At 35.7% G+C, this 26,827-nt stretch overlaps 1 protein-coding gene across 14 annotated transcripts in view; it reads right to left on the bottom strand.

The window, feature by feature from the left end:
• FAM184A (family with sequence similarity 184 member A) overlaps window positions 1-26,827 on the bottom strand; it is a 94,283-nt gene that overhangs the window by 16,792 nt on the left and 50,664 nt on the right. For 11 of the 14 annotated variants that reach the window (XR_010070366.1, XR_010070365.1, XR_010070364.1 and 8 more), the window contains exons 6-11: window positions 23,645-23,767; window positions 19,679-19,840; window positions 17,654-17,775; window positions 17,316-17,466; window positions 5,020-5,061; window positions 684-896 (exon numbers count right to left, since the gene is read on the bottom strand). Coding sequence is in view for 11 of the 14 variants with exons in the window: in XM_063329714.1 (XP_063185784.1) it covers window positions 684-896; window positions 5,020-5,061; window positions 17,316-17,466; window positions 17,654-17,775; window positions 19,679-19,840; window positions 23,645-23,767 (813 nt within the window). In the remaining 3 variants the exon portion in view is untranslated. The remainder of the gene's footprint in view (window positions 1-683; window positions 897-5,019; window positions 5,062-17,315; window positions 17,467-17,653; window positions 17,776-19,678; window positions 19,841-23,644; window positions 23,768-26,827) is intronic. The other 3 variants (XM_063329705.1, XM_063329713.1, XM_063329710.1) reach the window with 1 other exon arrangement.

The following is a 26,827-nucleotide window of genomic DNA, read 5'->3' as shown; positions in this document are numbered from 1 at the left end:
TCTATGATGTGAACCAAAGTACATTAAGTGGGGATAATGGGAAAATTAATTGCAAAAGTACACTCTAGATCTGAACTTAAAAAAACCCTTAAGACACACATCCTATTAAGTACCATGCAGTGCCAAAATTCCAATTTTAAAGCTGTTTTAGTCAAGGTTTTAAAAAAAATATCTTGGGCATCACATTGTTATGGACATGAAAATTACCTTGCAAATTGCAGAACACAGCTAATACAATTTTTAACATAATGAAAATATAAAATGCATTACAAAAAGTCAATTGACAGGAAATATCAGAAAACACATACAAAATTAGGTAACTATAATGGAAAACACAGAGAAATCTATTCCAAATCAAAACTAGAATATGTTATGGATAACAACGTCAAACTACTGTAAAGAAATGTGTGTGTTGATAGTAATTTTTTAAATATATATATATACCTGTGTATATGCATATACTGGTAAAGTATAAAGCAAGACATGAAACAATGCCAGTATTAGACATGACTTTCAATATGTCTTAATCAGATTTAACTGGATAAAAATGTTACTATAAGACGTCAACTGAAAAGGAAATTTAGGAGTTATGGAGATCCTTTTCTTTACTAATTCCAGCTGCATACATAAATTGCTAAAATGGCAACATTCTCTAGTAATTCAGAATATCCTTATGAACATGCCTTTTGTTCTTGCTCCTTTGTTTCTTCCATGTTTTGAAAGGCAAGGATATGGGCTTCCTGAAGTGACTTATGCCTTTGTTGGTGCTCCTCTTCTAGTTCCTGGATCTCCTGAGTCAGCCTCTGTCGCTCCTGACTGAACTGGGCTTGTAGCTGTTGCAAAGAGCTCTGTGACTGGGAAAGCTGCATCTCCAGATTCTGCTTCAGTAAGGAGATCTAACCCACAACAGAACAGCAAATATCCATTAGTCATTAATACTAACATCAACTCTGAAAAAAAAAAAGAAACATTCAAAGGAAGAAAACACTTGAAATTTTAAAGTCAGGACGTTTAAAAGAGAGACAAGCAATGTCATCCACCTACTGAATTTGTTATTAATATTATATCTCAGAGATACAGTAATTAAATTTAAATAGTTTTCTAAGGGTTATGACATCTGTCAGTTCATACTACGGCACTACCTTGTAATACAATTTTTCATGGCTGAATTATCAAAATTTATTTCTAGGTTTTGTATAAATATCAATAAAAATGACACTATCAAGGTCTGAGATCAAACAATTATTGTTTAAATTATTCTTCAGGGGAATGTCACATCAATTCTGTAAGGAAATGCTTCAGTTGATAGGGGAGGATAGCCTGTGACATCTAGATTGGTGGATTTTTGTATCTTTCGATATGATATGGTCCTATCTTACTGGTAGTTCTCTCATTTAAAAAGAAATGGTAGCATACCACTCTACATCACAAATAAAACGTTACACTTGATGGATTTCCCCTGCTCCTTTTTCTTTGTTAGCTCAGTAATACTATGAGAGTGATGTTTCTGCTGGTTTTCAAGATCTAATAACTAAGCAATTTCAGTCACAAATACTGATTTTCTTAGGAATATCTGATTTTACAAATGATGCTTTTCACCCAACAAGCATTTTAATACATTAGAGTACACTTTACTCTTTGAAAAAGTCTTGTTTTCTTTGTATAATAATGTTATACTTTGTTCTTCACATCAGACAGCATCTTTTCAGACTGAAAATACAAAACCTGTGTTCCCTTTAGGGCCTAATAAGAGAGATACATCCTCCAATTCTGGAAACAAGATTTAACCAAAAAAAAAAAAATATTTTTCCTTCAAAGGAAGGAAAAATAAAATTGCCATGTGCCCAAGAATTTGAATCATTAAGGATACTTTTCAAGCCTCAGAGCAATACATAAAATTGAATTATAAATGAAAGTCTGATAGTGTCATTTGCTTCAGCATATCTTAAAATTAATTATGCCAAATCAATAACGACATTGCACATCAATTTATTGATTTACAGAACATTAAAACCCACCACTTAACAAAAAATTAATAGCAGCATACCAAGGACAACTTGCAGCATGAACATTTTTATTTTTTTTTCAGAAGGACACAGCTTAAGCAGATTTGAAAGAAAAAGCTATATTTAAAGTAAACTTAGCATTAAAACAAAGGCAGCAAATTAACTTGAATGAAATGACCATGGCTCGCTGCATTTCAAATTCATCAGGTCTTTGTGTCTGGGCATATTTACTCTGTCTTCTACATACACTGTATCAACCGTATTTTACTTCAGATACATTTGAAGATTAGCCATAATTGAAGGAGTACAGCGAAGGCCTATGCTACGTTCTGTAATCTGAACTATATATCTGAACATAAATGCAGGGATCTTTACTCCAAAGTCAAATTTATGGGAAAAAGGTCCATAAAGTACAATGACGACCTGAATCCATGTAAGTTTTTAGTACCCACAATATCCTGTGGCAAGTTCTGGATCTTTTATAGACATGCCAGTACAAACGGCCATGTAATGGAAAGGAGTCAAAACCAGTTCCCTTTTCATCTACTTTATTACATGCATGTTTCTGTAGATCTCCATCATATCCCTCTTCACAGTCTTTTCCAGATTAAACAGTTTTGGTCTAATGGGTCACTCCTTGTATGAAAGCTATTTCATATCCATCATCGCACATCTCCTACTTTTGCCCCTTTTCTACTATTTCATTTTAAGATTAGGAAACCAAAACAACATAAGGTATTTAAAATGAGAGTGACGTGGTTTTATGTTTTATGTTCTCTCTTTCCTTTCTATATTCCTAACGTTTTATTTGCTTTTGTGACTGCTACTGAGCACTCAAGTGAAGTTTTCATGGAATTATACATCATAATCCCCAAATCTACTCTCAACTTGTAATGAGTCAAGGTAAGGTTCATAATTTTATGCAAAAAGTTAGAATTTATTTTTTTCCTCGTGTATCATTTTGCATTTATCTAAACTGAATTGCATCTGCCATTTTATTGCCAAGTCCCTTGGCTTTTTACAACTATTCTATAATTCTTCAGCCAGTCTTTGTCCTTCCGACCCTGAATAACTTTTTATAAGCTGCAAACTTCCCCACCTTACTTATTCATAAACAACCTGCAAAAGAAAACTTGTTGAACGTCAGTGTAACTCCACTGATAATTTATGTTCACTGTGGTAACACTGTATTTATTACCTATTTTTCAACCAGTTACTTATCTATAGAAAAACTTCCCCTCTTTTCACCTGTAAACCTCACCTTTTCCTATTTCTCTGCAACACTACAGCTAGCAAAAATGAGACCCTGTTTGGGCACCTATTTTCCCCATGCTTTTAGGTAACTCTTACACTTATTTAGATTATCTCTACTCCCATTTAACCACCATCCATAAACTCTCAGGTTTGTTGTTTTTTTTTTGTTTGTGTCCCTGAGACCACTAGTCTGACTTGGCTCTAGCCCCTCTACTCTTTGTCTTCCATCTATCCCATATTCCAGTATCTCTCTCCCTCCTCCTCCCCTCCTTTGCTCTTTTTCTTCTTCTTAACTCCATTTCTGGTATCATAGGAACATGCAGTTAGGAGAGTCTTAAGAGATTATTCAGCCCAATTCTTTGCCCTAGGTGGGAACTCTATACACAAGTTACTGCTTAAAAATCTCATGTGAAGGAAATTCCACAATACTCACTCAGATCCCCTTCCTCCTCCTCTGAGCGCCTGTGGCAGAAACACTGAGATACTAGACAGATGTTCCATCCACTCTTACTTGTCCCTTTCAGCATGTTTCTGTCCCTCAGGTTTGTCATCATTGCCCTGTCCAGCTCATCATGGCCACCAGGAGGTACAGTTCTAGGGAAAATCCTGCTCAGTCCTGCGGAACCTCAGCTAATTTAATCACCATAGTCTAAAAAGCCTTTTATGATAACATTCAAATGGAGTCAATCACAGTATCTCAGCCAAATTTTTATGAAGATGACATGAAAAAAAGATATTTTTGACTTGGAGTTAAATTTCTCTCACTTAAGTTCCTGCTCCAAATTCTGATAATTCTCAGAATATCATTTGTAAACATTTTTAGCATAGGCCAAGGGCAAAACAATGTTCTTTTCATTTCTTTCTTGGAAATGCAGAAAACATTTTAACTGAGATGACCAAAAGACATCTGACATCTGGCCAGGAAGCCACCTTAGAAGAGATCAGGAATACCTTCTCAAGAGCAGTTCACACTTCCACCAGATTAAAGGGACTGCAAAACCACAGCCTGAAATGAGTCAATGTCTGCAGATGCCTATTTGCATCAATAGACTCTACAGAAAATAAAGGACAATGAGATTAAGTGATTCTAATGACCAAGTCAGATTAGTCTACCCTTCTAATAATATGATTTTTTTGTTGTTGAAAGTGCATCAAATATTACAAATTTGTTATCGACAGTTATTTTTAGAAGAGTACATAATTTTAAACATTATTTTTATTATTCAGTACACATACTGATATTCCTAAGAGCACATTTCTGAAAACATTAGTGCCTCCATTTGCATGTCTTTTGGAGCATCCCTTTTATTCTTTTTATCCTTTTATCCAAGGTTTTCAGCACATTAGAAACATCGGTAAGAATTTTAAAAACAAAAAGAATAGAAAAAAGGAATATTTTGGCTACAGTTATGACTTGCACTGCAAAGCTGCAAATTATAATACAGCATCAATCTCATGCTTCATAGAAAGCTCTGCAATACACATTTGCACTGCCCACAAGCTTGCTTGCTTTATCACATAAAAAAGCTGCTTATGTTATGACCATGTATGTAGTGTTTGATGTCCACTGATACATACATTTACACAGATGAATGGATGCAATACACAAGCTTTTGATAACTAGCGGCAAACGTTCTCCTCTCAAATATTACCATGTCTTCTATTTCATAGACTAACGCTCTAAAGCAGTACTACAGGATATGCAGATTTATTAGTGCAAACATGCCCTGTTTACAAGCTGTAAGTGCAAATCACTTACATTGCTGATAGATTTATGCAAAGCTTCACCGAGACAGTGCCGCTATGAAGAAAAGATCACAGGAATAAAGGGAAACATTCAGAAATCAACTAAGTAAAAGAAAAAGGGATAAGGAAGGAAGAGTAAAACATAGAACATTAATTATAATTTGATCAGGGAAAAATAAGTTGAAAACTGTCTGGAAAAAAATATGAACATGTTGCTTTGACTTAGTATATAAACTACTGAACACAGAACAGAATGATGCATTTTCCTGTGTTATGTTTTGAACATACAGGATAGCATTATCTCTTCAACATAGTGTTACTATATGCTCGTATATTATGCAGCTGAATGCTTTTGAAATTATCCAACTGTTTTCTCTTCTCCTTTAGGGCAAATAATTGTGGGAAGAAATCATTAAGTACACCAATTTGCATTACTATTAGAAAAGATGTTACACAAGGATTCAATCAGTCAGCTGTGTCTCTGACATATCACCAGCATTTTAAACACATAATATTAAAGATCAAATTTCACTGCTTAAGGGCAGAAAATGAGTTTAGTCTGTAACGAAGGCATATTTATATTAAAATACTTTTTATTTTTCTTAAAATTCAGAACGAGGTGCATACATAAAAGACTCTTCCTGAAAGTCTCCAGCAAAAAAAAGATTTAATGTACCACTTATGCTAGTGTTGATTGCTAATGAAAATCAAAAAATAAAAACACACGGCCAAGTAAATGTTCCATACGAAATATTATTGATCACACACATCATATATATCATTCATATATACATATATTAAAATGCTTGTGTGTTTGTATATACATATATATATGAATGGTGTAGATAGGCGCGCACACACACGCACATAATATAGTTATCAGAAATGAAGTGTGAACAATTTCAAGTCCAGCACGACTAATTTCCCCTTTTTGCCACGGGTCAGTCAAGAAGATGGCTTTCTCCAGGAGACAGCACGGATTTTCACAGCAGCTTGGAAGCTTATAGCTGGGAACTTTTAGATAATACTTTGTCAAAATACAAAAAGAGGACAATATTATTCATACTCCTGAATCTATAAAAAGGCAAAACATAAAGATGCGTTATTGTGGAATATCCCAAATTATCTTATTAAAATTGTAAGAGTCACAAGCAACAATTTTCTATGCAAGGACATAACACTAGGAGGCATCATACTGCAGCAGACACGACAACAAACTGGCATCTAACAGCTCCAATTTCTGTGCTGGATTTTGATAGTGCCAGTCTGAATAAATCCACCTGTTTTTTCTGTGCTTCCTTTCCCATCTGTTGTGTTTGTTTAGGAGGGAAGCTGTTAAAGCCAGGAATGATCTCTTGCTAAATAAATGATCTGTTTCTAGCATGTCTGGGACGCATCTAGGCACCACTGTAGTACACCTAAGAAATATACATAACATATATTTAGATTTTACGCCTAAAGCAGAAAGGTTAGTAATGTTCTACACTAAAAAGAAATTCCAAGTACAAATACTTCTAGAAAGCTATATTCTCAGGTCTACCCTATTAAAAGAAAAGAAAGAAAAAAAGTGAGAGTTGGCCCCTGCTACTTGCAGAATAACAGATTTCTTTCACCAAGAGAGAAACTGGTCTTGCTTTGCTGTCAAACTGATCTTGTAACTAGAAGTATTAAGGTGGGCTAACGATTTTAATACATGTGATTTCACCAAATTTAGAAGTTTTCCAGAGATTCGGAAAACAGATGGAGTTAAAATGAACTTTTGTTGAAGGTTCTAGGCTAAAACTCTCCAGTTGAGGTCAGTATTTAGATTTGTCACAGATTTCTTAGGCTACCTCACCCAAAGCAATCTTTCAGCACCCCACGTTTCCTGATTGTGAAATCAAAACAGTAATTATGTTGTGTAAAGAAATTCACTATTAAATATGTAGATCTTACTGGCAAAAAGAAGGTCGTGCACAGACCAAAAAAAAGTTATATTTAGTACAGTTAAATATATATATTTGACATTTCTACATCTTCTAAAAAGACACACAACAATATTAAATATATAATAAAAATATCTTATTGATTTTTAACAAAACTTGAAATACACAAGTACTTTATAAATCTGGAAGTCTAAGTATCACATCATTATTCCAAAGCATGTAATTATAGGACAGCTAGCTAAACAATCAGTCCTGGAAAAAAGAGTGGAAAAGATTCAAGAGTTAATCAAGAAAGACTTCAAGTGTGAAAATAAGATGATTTTCAGTCAACATAACAATAGAATAAAGCCCTGCTACAGAAAACCTGATTTCTTGCTTTGACAACACTACAAACTTGAGCAGTAGATGCTACTGTACAGAAATAATACTTAAAAGGACTTCTTAATGGTATTCAATTTATTATAACATGGGCTTTTTGTCAGAAAATGTGTGCTTATACAACATTACTGAAGGATATTTTAAAAGATTGAAACCAACTTACTTATAAATCTCAAAAACTGCTACTGCTGAATCATCACTGAAATCAAACAGGGATTCACTAGGATTAATACTAAACCTGACTGCAATTTATTATTTTCATCCTTTATTAGACAGTAAATACTTTTCATAAAGTTATAGATGATAGAACAGTAAATTAGAATTAAAATTATTAGAACTATTACATTAGAATTATATAGGCTAGTCAATTGGTATGCGGCCTGATTCCAGTAGAACGTGTAGCAATATAATCAGATGTGGTTCCATATTGAAAAGTATGCAGACACATTCAGAATAGAGAATTCCAAAATAAGTCTCGTTGAAATACTATTAAGAAATTCCATAAAAATTCAAAACGTTCTTATGACTACTTCCACAGAAAAGTCCACGATATAGGGAATAATAGGGGGATACGGGGAAAAAAGTAATGAGAAGCAAGAAGAATGTGGGCATAATTATTACTCCCTTCATTTCTATGATGGGGAGAAGCAATGGGAACAAAAAAAGAGAACGTGGCTTTAACTCTCGCTATTTTATAGAGGTTGGAATTAAAGATTATCGGTTTGTGATTTTATTGTGATACAAGAAACCCTTGCCCAATTCTCTTCGAAATCAGGCTTCACAAATACAGCATGTATAAATGAATCAGTTTGTTTCTTGGAAGTATAGGAACTTCTGGAAACACATCTTTATTTCATATGCACGTATTAGCTGTTGGCTTTTACTTGGTTTTGCGGTCTTATTTTTCAGTGTAAGTATTGTATTCTCCACCCTCAGCATATGCACAGCTAAGCTTCAAATGAAGCCAAGACAAATTCCTAATGACCCAGAGGAACAGCAAAGAGGTTGCTGCATCTTTGGAACCCAGTGATCATTGTGGGCCACACAGCAGGACCAAAAGGCCTTTCACGCAAGACACAGGGACAGATTTGTATTCCCACCTCTATTTCAACATCTCTCCTAGAAGAGCTGCATTTTCAATTTAGGTGGGGCAATTTGTGTTCTAGTAAAGCATAGATTTAGGGATCTGAAACTATTCAAGCTTTGGGTTTGCTTACTGTAATGAATGGTTGCTGGTGTTCCCATCACGATTCTCACAGGAGACACACTAGTGATCAAATGGTGTCATTTTCCTTAAGGAGGGAATTTACTGCGACACTGACATTTTCACATTTTCATTCAGTTGCATTGTTTCCTGAAGGGCATCAGCTTATTGGATGCACAGAAGTTCTTTCACTTTGTTGTTTCTCTTGGCTAAAAATTACTTTGAACCAGATTACAGAGGCTTGACATTGAATTTCAGCACCAGTCTTCATGTCACGCAAAAGTCTGATGTAACACTTCTTCTCATTGATATTTCAACGTCAAATTGTGTCAAGATCTGACTTTCGTATACAGTTTACTGAGTTTTCAAAATACTGCTGGCAACAGAAATTCACGTGTAATACCTGAGCCCCTAACTGGGGAAGCTCTAACTTCATCTGTTGTATCAAAACTGATCTAGATTGCTATGCAGTCTTTGTCTCATTTTAAGAATGACCTCCAACAGATGCTGCTAACCTTTCTGAAGAAGAAAACCTCTGTGCATCCATCAGACGTCAGTAAAAGAAACTAGTTTCTGAGTGGCCTACTGAAGAAGCTGAAGGGACCTTTGGCATAAGTCCATTTTATCCAGCTAATAACAACAACCCCAGAACTCTCCCTCGAGATACTTCTTTGGTTTGAAGAGAGAGAGTGATTTGTCAGCAGATGCACTGTCTCTGGCCGCCTGGTGTTTACATGACAGATGACTCCACAAAGATTTGGAAAGCAGCTGTTTCCTACTACAACATTTTGTACTTGGCTTGAGGCTTGTGACATGCCAGGAATGGAAAAGCTGCAAAGTTTGCCCTGTGTGACTGATAAGAAAAATCAGCGTTTAGAGCCCTTTCCCTTTCCTCTCTGTCAAAACCCAACAGTTTTCTGTTGAGGAAAATGAAATATATAACTATCTCTGGGACCTAATTGGTCCTAATTGTCTCCTGTTTCTGTAGCAACTCCGAGTGAAGATGCTGTGTCCAGACTATCACAAAGTGGTAATTATCCTGTTGTTTTAAAAAGACAGAACTCCTCTCTTTTCCAGTTGTAAGATTCTATCAAACTGCTGGGCAAAATGCATATTTTTACCTCTTTCAGTTTTGTATTACATGCTTTTAATGTGACAAACTGCAGGTCAAGGTAGAAAAAAGTTTTCAATACAGAGGATCATTTGAATCTACTGATTAATTTTTAAAAGTTTTTGGAATGGTACTAGAGCTTCATTTAATTTTACTTATTTGTCATAATGCTATCATGAATTTAAAGATTATATATGCATCTTGGCTAATCCTTCCTGCCCTTAATTTGGAATTTTATTCATCTGCTGGTTCTCAAACAAATTTTGCCCCACTTTATATCTCATTCCTCCCAGGCTCCACTGGTTTCAGTGGTTTTGAGCCTATGCAAAAGCTACTTGAGCAGCGTAAAGTTTTAGAACTAGACTCTTGCCAGTCTTTATCTTACAGTTAGGGGAAAAACATATACAGATATAGGATTAACATTTGATTTGAGGAATGGTATTACTGTTGGATTTGGCTTAGATTTCTGTTTACCAGTTTTAGAATTGTAAACTTAACTCCAAATATCAAACTAAACTCTTTTCTGACTCATGCATCATTAATTACATACACTAATAAGAATTTAATGTTCTTCTCATCCATTGACAGGTAGAATTAAAAAGTCTTTCAGTCTCCTCCAGATTTACTAACTCAAACAACTGCCAAACAAAACCTGGTAGTATTATTCTCAAATTAAAAGTAGATGATCAGATAAACAAGTTTCTTTGGATATGAAGATAGCGTAATTTCAAACATCAGCCTAGATGTATTTTTAAATTTAATTAAACACAACACCATGAGAGAAAAAACTAAATGAAGAAGAAACCAAATGAGAAATGAAGAAGTCCAGCAACGCACTTATTCTTAAACAGAGCAACAAAGCTAGCATTTGTTAGTATTCCTACTGTATCACACTGAAAATACTTTGAAAACTCCGATTTGTTCTGTTGCTTTTGTTTGTCTGTATTGCTGGGTAGCTCTTAATTGTAAATGGGCTTTAATGAATTTCCTCTGTTACATTCAAATCTTTTAAACGGAGACTAAAACAACGAAGAGTGTAGTATGGATTAAATGGGCTCACCATAACTAAAAGCTCAGAAAAAGAGATAGTACAGCTGGATCCTAGGCTTTTTTGTCCGTGTTCAAGCTTCAGACAAAGCTACAATGACCAATCTGGATATAATAATGCACCGACCAATCTTCAGGATCACATCACTGTATTGAACAGGGAGACCAGGACAAGGGTGATTCTTTATTAAGAAGTACAGACAGTCATGAAACCAGAGGGAAGTACCCTCAACAGATGGCCCTCTGAAAGCTGCAGAGATTACACAATTATTCACGCACTTATGTCCAATAGGTTTTGACTTGCTTAAAGGATAGGTTTCCCTTTCAGAATACAATAGTATCGATTCTTCTAAATAAGTGGTGTGTGGCAGGATGTTTACAGGCACTGGATCTAGGCAGAAACTCCCAAAGCTCCCCTGATTCTCCATGAGTCCTGCAGGAGTTGCAGCACAGTCCCATTAAGACCACAGTTTCAAGAGCTGTGGTCACTTCTGAGACTCTTCCAAGAGCTGCAGAAAGTGGCACCCCTTTGGAAAAACAACTAATATCTAGACATGAAAAAGGCGGCGTAAAACCTTACCCTGAACTGCATTCTAGGTGCCCTCTGTTCTTTCCTCCCACCTTGTTATGATTTTTCTTTCAGTTCTTTCAGATTTCAGCATTTTAGACTGCTAAGTGCTTTTTAAACCTTACCCAAAATCCCTTACCATCCACTAGATGTCATGGTAGCCTTACTAGTATTTTTGAATACAAGAATGACCAAAGAGAATTAGGGGGGAGTTACACGAAATTTACCTCCTCCCTGTTTCCGACAGAGAAGCCTTCAGACAGTGTGTGTGTTCAGGACTATATCCAATGAAAGGCAGCACAGTAAGGTGATTCCGTGCTGAAAGGTAATCTTCCTGCTTTCAGGAAGTGAATACAGGGAATGTGCAGGTTTTCTCTTGTAGAAATTTCCAGCATCCCTTCAAAAGCAAATCTTCTAAAGCAAGGATTACCCAGGCTGTGGAATCTTTGTGCTGGGGAAAGAAAGTAGCATTTCCCGACTCTGCTAACATGGATGTACATCAGCTCTGCGATAAGCACCTCCACATGGGCAAATAAAGACTGAGCAATAACTGCCCTCCAGTAGAAGGCTGGTCAACTGGCATTTGCGGATATGCACAGCTCTGTGACCTTTCTACAACACTCCACTCCATGAACGAGAGTACACTTAGTGGCCAGGGTTGTAAGACTGAGTTTGAAATTTTCTGAAAACTACAATTCAAATAATGTCTATATCAGAAGGAAATATTCACATTTTGATGTATTTCTATTTTTTTTCCTGATAGTTTAAAAAGGAACACACTATCATAGAAACAAACTCTGAGTAGGAAACTTCTACTTTTTTTTCAAAAAGGGAGAGAATCTTTGCATCAGGAAAAATAAACAACAGCTAGCAAAGCATATGTAGTATGCTTTTGTCCATTCTCACTGTACTACTTGCAATATTTCCATTAATAGAAGATGGTATCTTTCTGTGAGAAAAGCTGATGAAGTTAGAAGAATGTCACACTAATGCTTGGTCACATAACAGTGTGAAGCTACAAAAGAATGGAAAAAAATGCTGACAAAAACATTCATTTTACTGGAACACACGTTTTACGGAAAGGTAAGGAAGATGGGAGAATCAGTATTTGCTCAAATATAGAAAAGCCCATCCACAGTCATAACACTTGATTCAGTTTACAGAAAGAAACATTTATCACAAGAAGACAGACATAAGAAGAATACAGGTTTGTAGAGAACCTCAACATTTCAGTGCTCAGAACTGAAAGCTGCAAAACATAGAGAGGCAGAAGAGAGAACACACTTATGCTTTAAAAAGGAAAAATTTCTGCAATTTCATCCATGGCTGAAGCCTTCTCAGCAGCAAAATGTTTTTAAGAAAAGCGTTAAAAGCCCATTACACAGTTAAGAGAAATGGAAAAGAGCTAGCACATCTGAATTCACTACATATTTCATGAAGAAACTCTCACATGGATTGAGGTAGAAGTACTTAGTACAATTTACAGGCAAAAAAGGAAAAGCACTTTGTTTTTATGTCTTCTAGAACTATTTTTTAGAGATAAAAACTACACACTTGGTCTCTAGACATTGATCTAGTTAACCTACCAACCACATTTACCTGTAGATGGTAAGTGACGCTTTGCAACAGGGAAGAATGTGTTTAAGCACTTGATCAGCCAAATAGCATTTTTTCTGCAAGAGAATTATTTTGCTCATAACAAAACCGTTGGAATAACAATAATCCTACATGCATTCTATGAGGAATGACTTAGCATTACTGGTATAAAAGAAAAATATTACCTTGCTTTATATAAGAGCTAGATCTCAGCTATCAAATGTGCAACAGATAACAGAAGGCAGAAATTTGTAGATTAATGTAATATAATTAAAAAACCCCACAGTTTGGTACACTTTATGGGCACAGGTTTTTTTGTTTGAATTTTTATAAAAGTTGTTGACATTTTAGCTGTGTTTCCTTATTCATTTTTTCCAGCACCAACCAGCAGTATTCCAAGATGGGCATACTCTATGTTGTATTTTTCTACAGTTTGAGTAACTATATTGTGTCACTTCTATCCTTTCCTTTAAACCTGTTTTTTTTTTTTTTTTTTCAACACTTTGCTTACATACCCATTCCCATAGTTCAAGTCAGGTGCTATACTTTGTAGCTTGTTTTTAAATCAAATCTGAGATACAGCAATACATATTAGAAAATTATGTAGCCCTAAGAGTGAAAGTATATGATAAACTTACGAAGGAACACAGTATTTTCCATATTAAAAATCATGTTTCCATATTAGAAAAGAATTTCAATATTTTGCACTGGACATAATACTTATCAATTTGCCAAAAATAATATGCAAGTCCTTTACATTTAAATCACGATCTGTCAAATATACATGATCTCACATTTTTCTAAAAATAATTTCTTAAATGCCCCCCTCTCTCCCACTGACCAAAAAGTTCATGTTCATGACATCTTTCTGGAATGCCTTATACTGCAACATACTGATGAGCATTTCATTTCTGAATTCAACCTTTCCGAACAACATTTATACAACGAAGTGGTGAAGCTCTAGGCACTTTCTCAACATAAAGAGCGCACGTAGGCCACATTTTCTGCCTAGTTAGAAATTTACAAGTGATTTAGCAGAGACCTTGCACTTATATGATTTTGATTAATCACTGTATAGTCCTGCTGGTATAGAAGGGGCCAATGCTTCAGGTGTAAAAATCTGAATTGCAGAAAGAGGAGTTGGATCTCTGCTCTCTTCCTAATTACACAGACTGCACACTTTCAAATGGCTTTTAAACTCTTCTTCTCACTAATAATGACTGGGGCTGAGTATAACAAATTTACAATTTTACACCCCTACTGCAGTATCTCAGGCTATCCTTGTTCAGCGTAATTGAAAGAAGACAGGTATGAACGGATATCCTTTTTTGAATTCTTATTTGAATTCTTCCCAATGCTGTTAACTTTTATATATCTCTATATACATATGTATATATATACACATATGTATGTATATATGTAACAGCAGAAGAATCCCACTTTTGTCACTGTTTGCAGTCTGTTTAAACTAGACTGTGAACTTCTGGGGTAAAGAGCCTTATTGCATATTTACAAATGGCCAAGCACAGCTAGGCTTATTGCAGTAGTTCCTGCAGTGTCAAACTGGGTCCAGTGCGATTTCCACTCAGAATATCATAATTCTAGATTAATACAACCAAAGTCTATAGTAATCTTTGCATTATGAAATGGATACCAAAAATCTTCCACTCTCCCACAACGAAAACACTCTTTGATTTTCTTCGATGATGAAATGACTAAATCTGTGGATGAGGGAAGAGTAGTGGATGTTTGTGACCTCAATTTCAGCAAGATTTTTAACATCCTTATATCTGATTGTATCACAATTCAGATTGGTGGGCTACCAGGTAGATGAGAACTGTCTGAATTACCGGGTGGAAAGCGTAGCAGTTAACGGTTCACTCTACCTGAAAGCTTGTTGTTACAAGCAGAGTTCCTAAGGTGTCTGTTTCAGTACCTATTCACTTTAGTATCTTTATCAATGATCTGGAGGAGGAGACAAACAGTACTCTCAGAGTTTGTGGGTGACGCCAAACTAGGAGGAGCAGAAGAGGGGGTGTAGCACAGAGGAGGGGACACCATACATTTAAAGGCAGGACTGCCATCCAAAGGGACCTATACAGGTTATAGGTATGGCTGATACAAACCTCACAAAATTCGACAAGGACAAATGCAAAGTACTTTACATGGGGTGGGCTAAACCACTGCACTGGTTCATACTGGGTTACAGATCTGCTTCACATAACCTAGTTAACGGTTGGCTAAACATGAATCAGCAGTGTGGCCTGGCAGCAATGAATGCCAGCAGCACACTGCGCTGTAGCAATAACCAGTAGTTTGAGGGAAGGGATCAGTCCCTTTGACTTAGCACTTGCTGCACATCACCTGGAGGGCATGTTCTGTCTCCTCTTCCAGTTCATTCAGCTTTGATTGCCACAACACAAGCATTGATAAACTTGAACACATTCAGTGGAGAGCTACCACCAAGATGGCTGGGACTGTAGCATATATCCTGCTGAGGGAACTGGGTTTGTTCAGTCTAAAGAAGAGAAGGTTTTGCGGGACTTCATAGCCTTCCAGTACCTATGAGGTGGTTATGGAGAAAGTGGACCCAGCCTTGTTACAGTGGTGCACAATAGGGCAATGAAAGGCAACGATCATTAACTGAAACAGAAGAGGTTCTGTTTAAATATAAAGGAAAAACTCACCATGAGGATTATTAAACACTAGAAGAGATTATGCAGAGAAGTTCAGTTTTTATCCTTGGAGGTTATTGAAGGCCTGACTGGACACAGCCCTCAGCAACATGGTTCAAATTCTGTGTTGACTGATTTGAGCAGGAGGTTGCACTAGATGACTACCTGAGGTCTCTTCCAACCTAAGTCTGTCTATGATTCAGGTCAGTGTAACTCTCAGAGGCTACCTTTTGTGTAGGAGCAAACTTACTACAAACCCATTTCTCTAAGACCTAAGTTACCCATCTTGTACACTATGGTCTGGAATTCTCTCTGCTCCAGGTGTAATGGATAAAAATGAAGATTCTTACAGAGGGAAAGCTTAATTCCCTACAACCAACAATAGCTTTTCAATCTTTATGAAATACCAATCCAACTCAAACACTGGTATGGAAAAACAACAGCTGGATTAAAAAAAAAAGTGAAGACCCATGGTTTATTTTCTTATTAGTCTTCTGAACACACACGCTTATGAAACGGTGCAGCTCTTTGCTACAGTAAAAGGAACGAAGAAAAAAACCAAACCCAACCATTTTGCACATGCAGACCACTTCCTATGTCTGCAAATTCTCTAGTAAAGCTCTTCTTATTACATTTAGCTTCCTGAACTTTCATATTCCAAAATCTCTTCCATATGCAGAAAAAAATTGTTCATTTGCAATGTACTAATTTTCCACTCTGAAACTGTAGGCTAGATTTATTATGGTATTTTTAAAATGTAGACATAAGTATTTAAAAAGTATGTTAAACCTCTAGTTTTAACATATCCCTTTCAAACTGTACTTTCCTAGAGAAAATGCTATTTATAGGTAGAAGTAAAAGGGAGTAAATGAAGCTTGGGGAAAGGCAGTAAGTGAATGAGTCCAAGTCTTATTACATTCATGTTGTAAAAAGTAACAGACAGAGAACTTTGAAAACCTCCAGCTTTTATGAGCCTAAGCCACAAGATTTTATGAGCTTAAATTCCCTTGTCAGCAAAATAAATTGCTATGTGTTCCTATAGGAATCTGTATAATCAAGTGCACGTTCAGCTATTAGACTTCTCAAATTAGACAGCATATTAAAAGCCCTCCCACAATAACACCCTGAAATCACAGTCATTCAATGAGTTCCAAAATCTGTTTCTCTTACTTTAAAATCTATTTGTTCATTATCAGCTATTCTGTCAAACTGTAGTCAATAAAACCAGTTCTATAGCATTTATGGTTTGGAAAAAGTACAAAGCAAGTATTTTCTGTGAATTAGCTAATATAACCAAGTTCATAAATATGAGTTGCAATCAAAAAACTCAGTTTTTATAAAAAAACTATCCCAAAATAATGTTTTAAATCACTTAAGAGAAGACATAGCTGTAATAAACATGTCGTAAAACTGAGGGATGTTTTGACTTTTCAGTGACTTGTACAGTGTTGCTATTGTAAAGATAAGGGATACCTCCAAGTCCAAACAATTAGCATTGGAAAATATTTACAATAGAATAGGTGAGCAGATAGAGAATCAAAAAAAATCTTATAGTGAAGAGGTGAGACTGTAAGCACCCTCCCACTCCCCCCAAAAAACTGTAAAAAGTGTTATTCACATTTAGTGTAAAGAAGGACATTCATATAATTTTAAGACATTCTCATATATTACTTTAAAAAGCATTACATTAACAAATTTCATTTCAAAAGACAGATGTCACAACCAATCTCATGTAGTTACTTTGCAATAAACCACCAGCAACTAAACCGCCATGGCCTTCCAATTCTCAAAGAGACCATAGTTACCTGGTCTAAAAGATCTTCAACTTTTTTTTGCCATCCATCCCTTGCTGCATTTTTTTCACGTTCTTTCAGCTGCAACAGCTGAGTCATGGCTGCCTTCTTATCCTCTTCATGCTGTAGCCTCAGCTCTTCACGAAGCTTATTGCATTCCTGCCTAAAAGCAAAGGTCAAATAACTAAAATGCAGCAGGCAAGAAGTGAAAGAGAATTAAGAACTCAGTAATAATTGGAAAAGCCTAGATAATAACAGAAACCTTTGCTTTACATTATTTGTTACTACATTTGTATGTAATGCATACTTAATTTCTTATTAGAGACTAAAAGAAAAAAAAAAATGCTTGCCGAAGATTTTCTGTCCATTTTATTTCCAAGTCACGAGCCATTCTGTCAACTTTGAACTTTTCCTCTTCTCTCATGGCAGCAATCATTGCCTCGTGCTGTTGTCTCTCCTGATCTAGTTCTCCCTGCAAACACAAACTTCACAATAGAGACTGATCAGCAGCAAAAAAGTATTTCAAACCATAAACCTTTAAAACCTTTATAATAAAAGTGTCATTTATAATTGGCTCATAAAACTTGAGCCATAGCTTTTTCAGTGTGTAATTCCTAACTACACACAATTAACACCTATACATCTGCTGATACTTCTTACTTGTGAAACAGAATTCTGCATCCCTACAAAGAGCTATAAAAAAAGCAGTTTTCCAATAATTCATTCTGGAAATACTATTTTCAAATGCTGTTACATTGAATCACAGAATAATTTGTATTGGAAAGAAACCTCAAGAGGTCATCGAGAGCAGGACTAACTTCAGAATTAGAGCAGGTTGCTTAGGTTCTTGTCAGGCATGTTTTGGATTTTTAAAAAAATTTTTTTTTTTTTTCTTAAAAATCAACAAATATTCAGTATTTGAACTCCAAAGCTCGAGCTATCTGGATTTGATACAAAGTTCATGTATCTTCTTTCTGTTTCTTGGCTGAACAAACCTGCTAGAAACAGGATTTCACAGTCTGAGCACAGAAAAAGACCCTCTAAGATTCCTATCAATTTCTGTTCAAATTTTACCATAGTAGAATAGTACTAGGTACTACCTAGAAATCATACTTACACGAATGTTTTTCAGCAGTGCTTGCTTCATTCACAAGAAGCAAACATGACCATCTAAATTTAATTAAGACTTTTTAAAGTGAGAAGTTTTTTTAGGATTTTTTCATTTATATATTTTAAAATCTGTTAAGATAAATGTTTTTGCTAGTAACCTACTATTTATGAATATTTAAATGTTACAATAGGTAGAGAGAGAAGAATGCAGAGAGACTTAGAGAAATTATACAAAATACAAAGGAAGTTATAAAGTGTAGCAGTGTGCACTTCTAATGACCATAGGTAAAAGAAATTAAAAAAAAAACAACCAAAAAGCAAAAAAAAAACCCAAACCACAAATATCCTGTTTTAGGCTGGTTTTGTTAATAAAATAGCACTAGTATGAGAACAGATTCAGGGATTTTTATTTTATTTTTTTAATATTTGCTGCCGTACTTCAAATATTGCTGTGATCTTGTTAGTGTACATCGTTTACTGAGGAAAGAAAAAGGAAAGGTTGTACTTAATATGATGCTTAGTGTTAAAGTCAATGAGCTATTGACAGATTAACTGACAGTTGCAGTTCCTCCTAAGCCAACCAAAATGGCAATATATTTGTGTTTAAACAAGTTAATTGCTTCATTTGTATAAAATGGTCACATGATGATGATACTGTGCTATCTTTCAAGATATCATAGCATATCTCTTTAAAAATATTCTCAAACATCTTCTGAAATTCTAAATTTGAGCCTGAAATGAAAACTGTGCCCATTATTTGAGAAAAACATGGTATGCATGCATTAAAAAAAATGAATTAAAAAGGTTTCAATGAATTCTAGAGCTAACTATATCTTGTTGTGCACCAGGACACAAAACTGTCTGGAATAGCATGGGTGTAACATCCTTCTTACATTCTCATGAAATTCTAGAAAATCCAATTCTGGATATATATTGTATAGACATACTTTGGCAGCTACAATTTATATTAACCACAGAAAGATGTGCTTGCAGTAATACTCGTTAAATACTAAATTTGTTCTGAAAACAAACAAAAAAACCCCAAAACAGAACACCCCACTGACTCAACAACCCCAAACCAACCCATCCTAGTTTTTCATTTTTTTTTCCCCTCTCCATTTGAAATAAAATCTCTCTTTTAATGAAGCCCTCCAAAGCTTCTTCAATCACGTATGCATTAGAATACTTCTTGCCATTTTAAAAAGCAAGACCAAAAATCACTGTGACTGTATTTTGCGCAATTTATTCTCCAATGTTATGGTTACCTCAATGCTATACAATGAATCTGTAGTCTCTCGCAGTCTTGCTCTAGTTAATTCTAGTTCTTTCTGGAGTATTTCCTGAGCTTCTTGAAGACTGGAGATATGTCCTTCCGCAGTACCAAGGCCTTGTTCACTTTTTCGTACTAGGTCTTGCAGACGACACACCTGTGACAGAAAAAAAAAAGTTGTAATTTCCATAATTATTACTAATGGCAGCCAAGTCATCCTGGTTTCATTTTCTTCCAGTATTTTCTAATTCCAACCTATTTGTGTTTGTACAGGCTGTTCTCCTTTAATATCACTTCATGTTTCTGTATTAAAAAAAAGTAATCCTGTTATATTATGAAATCAAAGATTCAATTGAAGTATTTTCACAAGTAAAAAAAATACCCAACCTATGTTTGAAGCATTCTGCAAGGAGAGAAGTTACATAAAAGTTCTGAAATTACCTGTAATTTTACTGTGAGGAAGCATGTTTTATGAAAATTAAAATAATGAGAACTGCTATTTCAAAATACATACACTCTAATCGAATGAATAAATTAACTTGTGCGAGTGTGTACGTTTCTCTGTTTTCAGGTTGCTACCTGTCCAAAAATTAGCCTATTAGCTCAATCTAATATCACAGAGTATAATGTGATCATTTCCTTAACTGCTATGTAACAGCACACTTTTTTCTGTCTCTTCGTGCTTCAGCTCCCCATCTGTAAAATGACGCTATACTTCTTTGCTTCAAGGCAAAGTATTAGAGACTGAACATTGTTCCCCAGCTATAGGTAAGGAAAAACTTTTGAAATACATAGGCTGGAAAAACAGAATAAAGGGAGGCAGGGGGGACAAAAGAACAGCAGCTAATGGGAACTGAAATTTTTTGCAGAAGTAATAGCCTATGCCATTGCATTTGTATGTTGAGGTAAATTCATTCACAACGGGACAAACATCCCAAGAAAAGACTAACCTCCGATTTGCAGGTATGAACAGGTAATACTTATAACTACTCTTTCTGCTTGTTAGCATAACTATATGCAAATACTGTTTACAACATACACAGAAACATACACCTATATACACACATGGACACTCCTCCCAGAACTCTCTACCTCTGTATGCAACTCATGAAGTGTTTTAAAAAAGAGGGACTCCTCCTTTCTTCTCAGCAAGGAATCCCATATTTCTTTGGCATGACAGATCTCAGAGAAAACACTAATGTAACCTTGAGCATTTGTCTATGTGCTCCTTTGCATTCTACACAAACAACTAGCAATTCCCTACAGAGCACTACTACCTGAAAAAGAAACCCTACATGAAAAATTGCCCCTAAAACCATATTGATATCCACAAGGTGCACCGCTGTCTATATATCTGGCAGTAGCACACCACCTGCATGAAATGCAAACAGCAGTCCTGTAGATCTAAAGGCTATGGAAATGTTATGCAGGAATGCCACTCATAGGGCTTAGGTCTATTCTACTGATGACAAAGCAATGCTGGAGGCTGTTTAAAGTGATCCTTAGTAATATTATCAGAAATCCTTTTCATGGAGATGGCCAGTCCTTAGACTACTCTGTCAAGTGACATAAACAGTCTTTCTAAAAGGTCTTGGCCAGTCAGCGGTGAAAGGAACAAATCTATAGAGTAAACAGCCAGCCTCACCCTGAGATACATGTGAGAAAGTTGGGATCTTGACTTAACCTGAACTCTCAAAAACACCTCCAGCCAGTATTTAAGATTACACTGTTCTTAAATAGCTTGGTACTAGGACCAAGCCTAATGAGGCTTGAATCTTCCTCATCCTTTAGCTAAGATAATTGCTATCAAAAAGCCTGTCAAAAAGAAAAGAGGATGGCATAGGCTGAAAAGCAGCTTTCTCAGCGGGGAAGCTAGAGCTAAGCTAACACCCGCAGTAACAAATATGTGCCTACTGTTAAACGACATCTGTAACTTAACACAAAACAAACAAAAAAGGAAGCAGCAGTAGAAATGTAAGAGCTAAGCTAAAGATGTGTGAGACATTTCACAGGGAAGTTTCTTCCAGGTCAGCGAAGGCATTGAGAAACTCTCGTCAGTTGTCAATAGAGATCCAAGGGTAAGCTGTGGTTGCAAGTGAAGCACTTGTCTCATGTGCTTAAGGTAAACATAGTAATAACATAAAACGCATCACCTCTGTATTACAGAGTGGATTTACAGACCACTCTGAATTTATTGCCTATACACTTTCTCTCATTCTCTCAATATGCAAAATACACTGTATTACATTTACCCTGGCATAAGAGTGTATATAAGCTCAATTACTAAATAACAGCTGGGCCTAATTCCCTATTTTAGTTTATGCTAGAGTTATCTATTCCTTAACTATGTCTGTTTTCGTCATTCAGTGTGCTGATGAATTTTCCAAGCCTGAACTTGATAGCAGTTTGATAATGAAAACTCATTCTTAAAACATTTGAAGTGATTTCCTTCAAAGGAGCAAGTTTCTTATTCATGAACCCAAGAGAAGTTGATAAAGAGTAACTAAATTAAAGCCTAGTGTTGAATGACAATAGAACGACAACAGTGTTCTTCTCAGATCTAATCCAGCAAGAAGTTAACATGCAACAGAGAAGTTAAAGCTAAAAAGAAATAACTAACCTTTCTGTAATTTTGAAATGAAAAATAAACCTGTTTGATTTTGTTAACATATATATCAAATACATCATATTTTCCATCAGTTTGAATATAGGTAAGCACACTGTTAAAAGAGCAAGAGCAGCTCCAGCTTCAATTTGCGCCTTCTCCAAGGTCCGAAGTACAAGCAAAGGCACTCACAACTATGAGAAGAAAGTACAGTCCCCTGTTTAACAGGTACTCACGACTGACTGATATGTGCTGCTGAGCTCTTAAGATGGCAGGTTCAACTACTCTGGTAGTATATATTCTCCGGCACGTCTATCTATCTATCTGGTAGGTACTACTCTGAAAGTATATATCAGTATATTGAAACTATATAGTTTAATATATAATATTTTAATACATTAGCATGCATATTAATTTAGTAATATATTGATGCATTAACAACATAGCAATAATTAACATATAAGAATATATGCTTTAAAACACAATAAGAAAAAAAATTACTTTTAGAAGGGCGATCTTTCCCATTTATTAAGCTTAAAAGAACACATACTAGAGCACCTCTCCTATGAGGACAGACTCAGAGACTTGGGGATGTTCAGCCCGGAGAAGAGAAGGCTCCAGAGAGACCTTATAGAGGCCTTCCAGTACTTAAAGGGGGCCTACAGGAAAGATGGGGACAAACTTTTTAGCAGGGCCCCTTGCGATAGGACAAGGGGTAATGATTTTAAATTAAAAGAGGGAAGATTCAGACTGGATATAAGGAAGAAATTTTTTACAATGAGAATGGTGAAACACTGGAACAGGTTGCCCAGAGAGGCAGTAGATGCCCCATCCCTGGAAGCATTCAAAGTCAGGTTGGACGGGGCTCTGAGTGACCTGAGGTAGATGAAGATGACTCTGCTCATTGCAGGGGGGTTAGACTAGATGACCTCTAAAGGTCCCTTCCAACCCAAACCATTCTATGATTCTACATTTCATTTAACATTGATTGCATATATCAAAACATTGCTATGGGTTTAAACACAGTTAATTTTCACTCTGTCTCCTGATGTATTTTGTGTAGAGGTCTGTGCACCCAATGAGAAAGTAAAACAAGAAAGGCTGTTTATGTCAACCGTTTTGTACCTCCATCTCTTTCTTTGTTAATTTTGTAAAGAACAATAAAATCAGTGCTCAGAAGCAGTCAAGTACCTTATCATTTTTGAAGATTATTTCACTTTAAACAGAAATAAGGCACTAAACAGACTGAACAGTGCAGTCCTAGCTCTGCACTGGACTCTAAGCACAAGATCATTACTGATAAAATGTGGTCCAGTGCACAGGACCATTAGCTTATACAATTAATTTAAACCTTGCCTCCTGATTGGCAGAAGTCAATTTTGTTGTCAGCTCTTCCTTCAGGTTTTCCAGCTGCTGTCGGAGCTGATTCTTATCATCCTCCAAATGCAGTTTCTCCTTTTCAAACTGCTGCTCCAACTCCTTCAGAAATAAGAAGGATGGAAAAAACATTAAGTACTTCCTATACAGTCATTGCAAAGTACAAGCACACCACATGAAAGTTATTCCTTCTGGCATAAATATTCCTCATCTCAATCAAGAATCATCCTTTCCTTAAAGTGTTAAAACATGAATATTTATTTTCTTCTACAATGGATGCCTTATTTTTTCAGTTAATTTTCTAACTTAATATGTTTAATCACAAAATAAACCGGACTTTCTTCTCAATCATTAGTTTCACTTTACACTTAATTATCAAAATCATTAAAACTATATCTACTTTCACAATTTTTCAATCTGAGTTGACAGAATGCAGAAGTTTCAATTTTTTATAAAGTTACACTAATAATATGCTTATCCTTCAGCCTTTACCCATCTATATCCTACACATAATCCCCACAGAAAATAGCAAAGTTTAAAACCCATACTGAGCTTCGGGAAGTTTTAAGACCATTACAATAAACAAAAAATAGCCCCACCATATATAAAAGCCCACACCATATCTATAAAATATAGGTAGAACCAAAAGAAATCAACAATTAGTCTTCAAGTTCAATAACATGGAAAGAATCAAATAACACCTCTGTTTTCATTTGATTTCTGGGGGGTAATAGCCAAATACTGAAAGCAGCTCTGTTGGATGAATTAAATTTATCTTATATGAGCCTATGTTGTATATTTGTTAGAAACTTTTTTCTTTTATTAAGGAAAACTCTAAACATATGCTTCAGCTTTATTAATATTCAGAATATATTTTCAGAAGAACAATTTCTGTCTCAAAATACTTAATATGAAACCTGTTAAAATTAAGAGCTTTATTATACATTCCAGTGGAATATACTATATAATTTATTATACCACAAAGTCTTCTTGAAGAAAATTAACATTGCCAGGTAAGGTGCTCCAGAGCCAGGTAATACAACTTCAAGGTTTGCTATGCAGCTACAGAGGCTCCTTTATGAACTCCCTCCCAGGGGTTCAGCTGTAATGCAAGGCGGAGCATCGATCCAGTGCCTCTGTGTAGCCCTGGGCTCAGGTTTCTGAGAAATCAGTAGTATCTCAGAAACAGCTATGAAAATACATAGACCAGAACCATGAACGAAACAAAAAAGTGCAACTGCAGGCATTGGTGAGATTGCAAGAGTGGGAGAGCTAAAAGCTCAAGAACTCAAGAGGAAGAAGACTGCCATGAAAAGGTATAAAACACTAAGGAAAACCAGGGAGCTGGAAGACAGCAACTTAATGTCATCCAGCCCGTTCCCAGAAACGACAGAGGCCAGCCCTTCCTCATCCAAAACCAGACTCCTCAAGTGTTTTGCTGGGGGTGGTAAGCACTCCAGTAGGGTGTGCAATAGGCAACAAATGATTTGTGTATAAAATGTTTGCACAATCTCTTTGCTGGTAGAAGTTGGACATAGTGACAAAACAGAGTTTTGCTATACAATGTATTTGCTATACAAGGTAACTCAACAAGTGCATATTTTCTTCATCTGGCCCAGATTAATCACCACGTGGGACAAATGATGCTTGCTAAAAGAGACTTGCTCAGTTTTTCTTGTTCGCACCATGAAAACTGCTGTCTGCAAAATTTCAGTAGTGCTATTCAGACCCTACAGTGATAACTGAGTAATTAGTTCTTTTATGATACTTGTCAGTACAGCTGTGCAGTACTGCAAAATTATTATCAGCTCTATTTTCATAATCCTCCTATGAACTGATGCCATTTTTACAGCCCATTTTATAGATGGAAGAATTGAAGCAGAGATATATTTAAGCCATTTCTTGAGTCCTATTCTCATTCTTTAGAATTCTCTTCTGTTCCTTTTTTTTCCAAAGCTTTCCAAACGCCAGATGCCTTTCCCAGTCTACCAGTCCCAGTAAATCCTCATGTCTTCTGTCCCAAGATTCCTTGTATACGATGCTTCTTCCTCATACTAAATTCAACTTTTCTCCGCGTTTGAGACTGACTGTTCCTTCCCTGAGTTACTCAAAGAACACAACACGTGCTTAGCGAGACAGGTTTGACAGAGGAGACAGTATGCTGATTAAGATTTACTGAGATCTTGACCCTGACATCTTTTCATAGTTCATTTTCCCTTGCTAAAATCAGGTTTCACATTTTTCATGTTTATAGAGGTATAGCCTTTGTTTTACTCTCTACACTAGCTTAATTACAAACAAAAGCAAAGAAACCAAAAAAACCCCCACATCTTACTGAAGTAAAAGAAAACTATTCCTAGAAACCCTTAAGAGATGTCACATTAATAACGGGCATGTTTAAAGTTATAAAGCAAGTGAACCTGAAAGACCAGATGCATGTATGTCTCTGAGAACTACTTCCATTACTAGAAGATGTGAAAAAGTCTTTGGGATAACACTAAGAAACAACACCAGCAAAATAATGTATCAAAAAAAAATAATAATTCAGTCTAGGATGCACATCACTAACTACAACTGTGTTTCTTGGTATGTTTCCAGTGAACACAATAGAGGAGCCTAACAAAGCCTTAAATTAATCAATTAATATTTATCCCATATTTACTATATAAGGGAAAATTTGTGTATAATATACATACAATCAAGTTAGGAAATAATAATTCAAAATTGTTCCTCTCATTTATGCCAACAATTTTGTGAAACAAAAAGCCTTTCAGTTTCAGGATTCCAATCAAAGATAAATAAATAATTGGTATACAGTTAGCATAATTTTTTGATGTAAATTAGGAACAGCTGTTGTTGTCCTCTGAGTATACCTATAGTCAAGTACTAATATAATATCTTTTTTTACTTCTGGACTGTTTATGAAAATTTTAAATAAATATTAAAGTAACATAATCTTTCATCTCCTTCAGAAGGCCTGATCTTGAGCAATATACCAACCTTTCTGAACACGAGTCACAAGACCTGCGAAAACACACACCTACTATACTCAAGAAAACTGTTTTGAGATGAGAATTTCTCTTCTGTATGCAGACAAGTGTCAGAACAAATGCCTTTTTTTTTTTTTGGCAAGGTATATGTTATTTTAATAAAGGCTGAGCA

The sequence above is a fragment of the Chroicocephalus ridibundus genome, chromosome 3, assembly GCF_963924245.1.
Source record: "Chroicocephalus ridibundus chromosome 3, bChrRid1.1, whole genome shotgun sequence".
NCBI lineage: Eukaryota > Metazoa > Chordata > Aves > Charadriiformes > Laridae > Chroicocephalus > Chroicocephalus ridibundus.
Note: the sequence above shows the minus strand (reverse complement) of the source record. Positions and strands in the feature narration are given on the sequence as shown.